Below are 4,838 nucleotides of genomic sequence, written 5' to 3'. Positions count from 1 at the left end.
TGAAGGCTGTTGCCTGATCAAAAAAAGTATCAGGCCAGGCACGGTGACTCACGCCTGTAATACCACCACTTTGGGAAGCTGGGGCGAGTGGATCACTTGAGGTCAGGAGTTTGAGACTAGCCTGACCAACATGGTGAAACCCCATCTCTACTAAAAATACAAAAATTAGCCGGGCGTAGTTGTGGGTGCCTGCAATCCCAACTACTAGGGAGGCTGAAGCAGGAGAATCGTTTGAACCTGGGAGGCGGAGGTTGCAGTGAGCTGAGATGGCGCCACTGCACTCCAGCCTGGGCGACAGAGTTAGACTTTGTCTCACACACAAAAAAAGGAGTTTAGAAGAATGACTATATTCTGCACTGAGAGGACTTGCAAATATGTCATTCTTCATCTATATCCCAGAGTCCTGTGTAGGTTCTCTGTAAGGACAGGGCCAGGGTTATCAACCTGTGGTTCAGCTCATGAGTAGTTCAGTATGAGTCCTGCAGTCTTGTCATCCTCTGGAAATATTGTTGCCTGCTCTCCTTATGCCCCACTGAGATGCTGGGCAATTATTTTATACCATTCATGATTCTTGCCTCAACTCTTCACATTTAAGAAATTCCTGTTCTTTTGGAAAACGATCTCCTGGGCACTCTCTCAGTTTTAATTAACTGGTCTGAGGATGTTTCGGGTTTCTCAGTTTCATTTTCTTCCTTTACTTCCATGAATTCTGAAGCCCGACTCTGTTTTCATTCCTGAGTTTTCTCCTGGGGTTCTTTTCACTGCAGCCACAAGGCCTAATCTGGGGTCTGCAGAGAGCTAGCACTAACTCTGCTCTGATGGAATTCAGGAAAGTCAGAAGGTACTGGAGGGTAGAAATGTGTTTGCTCCTGTCTGCTTCTGGAAGTCTCTGTTTTGCAATGTTATTACCGCTAATGTTTTCTCCCTAGGTGTATGTATAAAGATTCTCATCACATATTCTCATAGAAGTGCGGTTTCTGAGTCTTAGGGCATGCTTATCTGCAGCTTTACAAGATAATTCCACACCAATTTATTTATACTTACTGCAGCAGTGTTATGTCCAAGTTTCTATTCTTACACATCTTTTTTAACAGTGGAGGTTTAGTTAGACTTTTACATTGTGTTGTGAAGTACCTTATTCCTATTTAAATATGCCTTTTTTATTGTTCTTCGTAATTTTGGTATTATCTGTTGACATAGTAGCTTGAGGCCTAAACTGTTAAAGGCCTCAATCTCCCTTCCCCAGCTTCCTTACAGGTGTTACAAGATGGCAAACTTGTTATGTTAATAAGTGTTATTATGTAAATAGTTTTAGCAGAACTAGGTCATGTGCTCTGATTGCCTTTTCTTTCTTTTCTTTTTTTTTTTTTTGAGATGAAGTCTCACTCTGTTATCCAGGCTGGAGTGCAGTGGCATGATCTCAGCTCACTGCAACCTTGCCATCCGGGGTTCGAGCAATTCTCCTGCCTCAGCCTCCCGAATAGCTGGGATTATGGACCCCTGCTACCACACCGGCTAATTTTTGTATTTTCGGTAGAGACAGGGTTTCACCATGTTTGCCAGGCTGGTCTGGAACTGATGACCTCCAGTGATCTGCCTGCCTCAGCCTTCCAAAGTGCTGGGATTACATGCTTGAGCCACTGTGCCTAGTCCATTTTCTTGTTTATTTTAATATTTTACTTTTGAGACAGAGTCTAGCTCTGTTGCCCAGACTGGAGTGCAGTGGTGTGATCTCTGCTCACTGCAACCTCCACCTCCTGGGTCAGTGATTCTTCTGCCTCAGCCTCCTGAGTAGCTGGGATTACAGGCACCTGCCACCACATCCGGCTAATTTTTGTATTTTTAGTAGAGATGGGGTTTCACCATGTTGGCCAGACTGGTCTCGAACTTTTGACCTCAAGTGATCTACCCACCTTGGCTCCCCAAAGTGTTGGGATTCTTTTCCGTTCTTTTCTAGAGCCCCTCCTGTCAGGTCCCTTTGTTCGTCTCATGTGTTCTGGTTCCTCTAAGTCTACTTTTATCCTTGGAGTTTTTCTGTCTTTTCTAGTATTCCCCTTATTGCTCTCCTGAGTTGGATGGTTTGGATCCTATATCTTGCTTGTGCCAACACATAGTAACTCCTGTTATACTGGGATGATACATCCTTTATACACGATGTACATGGTATATATGGGTATGTGGTTGGTAACATTTCTGAATCTAAATCTGAAGTGCTTTTTATTTTGATTATTCATGTGGTCAGTAGTTTACCTGGATGTAGAATTCTGTTGAAGCTTATTTTCCTCACATTGAAGGTGTTGCCTTATGGTGTTACAGCATCTAATTATCATTTTCAGAAGTCCCGTATCATTCTGAATGTTCTTTGTATGTGACCTGTTTTATCCTGGAATGCCTCTCCCAGTGTGGATTTGACTGATTGGAGGTTTTAGTTCCTAATTGTGTGAAATTCTGTGAATGTTTATTTGATTTTCTTACTTTTCTTTTTTTTTTTTTTTTTTGAGACGGAGTCTCGCTCTGTCGCCCGGGCTGGAGTGCAGTGGCCGGATCTCAGCTCACTGCAAGCTCCGCCTCCCGGGTTCACGCCATTCTCCTGCCTCAGCCTCCGGAGTAGCTGGGACTACAGGCACCCGCCACCTCGCCCGGCTAGTTTTTTGTACTTTTTTTAGTAGAGACGGGGTTTCACCGTGTTAGCCAGGATGGTCTCGATCTCCTGACCTCGTGATCCGCCCGTCTCGGCCTCCCAAAGATTTTCTTACTTTTCTTATATCATTGTGTTGGTCACTTACTTGGTGGGCCATTTCGTTCTGGAGACTTTTTTCAGGAGAAATTTTTGGGCTATTTGAGAATTGTTTTTACTGTCTTTCTTCAGGAACTCTGGATGTTGAACTTCCAGGGTTGACCTGTGTGTTTTTGATTTCCTGTTTTCCATCTCTTACTCTTTTGTACGGGTTCTTGGGATTTGTCCTTAACTTTACCTTCCAGATTTCCATTGAAATATTTATTTTTAATGCCATGTTTCAAGTTTTCATTGGTTTTCTCTTGTTCTCTGAAGATTTCTCACCTACACCCTCCCTCTGTCTTTTTTTAACCGGGTGGAACCTTATTTTATTTTTCTTTTTTGAGACAGTCTGCTTCTGTTGCTCAGGCTAGAGTGCGGTTGGCATGATTACAACTCACTGCAGCCTCGATTTCCTGGGCTCAAGCCATCTATCTGCCTCATCCTCCTGAGTAGCTGGGACCACTGGTGCGTGCCACCACGCCTTCCTAATTTTTTTATTTTTGTAGAGACGGTGTCTCCCTATGTTGCCCAGGCTGGTCTTGAACTCCTGTGCTCAAGCAATCCTTCCATATCAGCCTCCCAAAGTGCTGGGATTACAGGCTTGAGCCACCGTGCCCGGCCTGCTTTTATTTTTAAAGTATAATAGTGTCCCACCTTCAGATAACCTGCCCTCCTTCACATTTTGGAATATTTCTCTTTGTTTTACAGAAAGTTGTTTTTGTTTATAGTTAAAGTGTTTTGTATTTGCATTTTCTTTTCCCAAGTTATTTTTGCATACCGTATCAAGTGTTTTCCCATGTTAAAAATCCTTGATGACTGGGCGCAGTGGCTCACGCCTGTAATCCCAGCACTTTGGGAGGCTTAGGCGGGTGGATCACGGGGTCAGGAGTTCGAGACCAGCCTGGCTAATATGGTGAAACCCCATCTCTACTTAAAAAAAAAAAAAAAAGCCAAGTATGGTGGTGCATGCCTGTAGTCCCAGCTACTTAGAGGCTGAGGCAGAAGAATCACTTGAACCTGGGAGGTGGAGGTTGCAGTGAGCCGAGATCGTGCCACTGCACTCCAGCCTGGGAAACAGAGCGAGACTCTGTCTCAAAAGAAAAAAAATCCTTTATAAATACATACATTTTTGTTTCAAAACGTTTCTTTCTAGGTTCATAATATTTACTTAAATTTATTATAGTTTGTTTTAACCATTCTACTTTTAGGCATTTAGGTTTACATGTTTATTTTGTTAGGATAAGTAGTGATGTGAAGCTTTTAGTTTAATAAAAGGTAAACAATGTTCTGCACATGAAAAATCAGTAAGAATTTACATTTTTCTTTAAATGATTTGTTGTTCATTTCTTTCATGTGATAAGTTTGTGGGAATTGCAAAAATTTTCACAAATGTAGTTGCTGGTTTTTTATTTTATGCTTTTTACCCCTAGTAGAAATATAATTTTGCTTTTAGTTACATTAAAAATTATTTTGTTAAATGGTAGCAATCTTTTTGTTTTGTTTTCTTTTTAAGAAATGTGGTTTGGTTTTGAGCTGGAAGAGAGTACAAGGTGCTTCTGGAAAGCTTCAAGGTATGTCATTTTTTTCCTATTTGTTGAAATCACTTTAACAAACTGTGTGCTTACGTCACTTTGCATAACTTACTCTTATTGTCTTTATTGGTGAGACTTATTTTATTAGCACTCTTTGTGCTCTTTTTTATTGCAATAGGGTTAAAAGGCAGTTTGGGAAAATATTGGCTGAGAATTGAGATCTGAAGGAGGAAAAAGGTAACAGGAAAGGAAAAAATTAAAATTGCTCAATTTAACTGGTTTCTTTTGCTTTCAAAAGTCTCTTGTCTCAAGAAATGACTGCATGATCAAGATGGAACAATTAGAAGTTAGTGTTAGTAGGGGAGAAGAAGAAGAGACAATCATGGCTTGTTAACTTTTTTTTTTTTTTCTTTTGAGACCTACTCTCACTCTGTCACCCAGGCTGGAGTGCAGTGGTGTGATCTTGGCTCACTGCATCCTCTGCCTCCTGGGTTGGAGCAGTTCTGCTTCAGCCTCCTGAGTAGCTG

At 41.7% G+C, this 4,838-nt stretch overlaps 1 protein-coding gene across 1 annotated transcript in view; it reads left to right on the top strand.

Moving 5' to 3' along the window:
• RBM25 (RNA binding motif protein 25) overlaps positions 1-4,838 on the top strand; it is an 84,472-nt gene that overhangs the window by 27,869 nt on the left and 51,765 nt on the right. Inside the window, exon 5 of the mRNA XM_011949815.1 lies at positions 4,293-4,350. Within this exon, the coding sequence (XP_011805205.1) occupies positions 4,293-4,350 (58 nt within the window). The remainder of the gene's footprint in view (positions 1-4,292; positions 4,351-4,838) is intronic.

The sequence above is a fragment of the Colobus angolensis genome, unplaced genomic scaffold (assembly GCF_000951035.1).
Source record: "Colobus angolensis palliatus isolate OR3802 unplaced genomic scaffold, Cang.pa_1.0 Scaffold3, whole genome shotgun sequence".
Taxonomy (NCBI): Eukaryota; Metazoa; Chordata; class Mammalia; order Primates; family Cercopithecidae; genus Colobus; species Colobus angolensis.
Note: the sequence above shows the minus strand (reverse complement) of the source record. Positions and strands in the feature narration are given on the sequence as shown.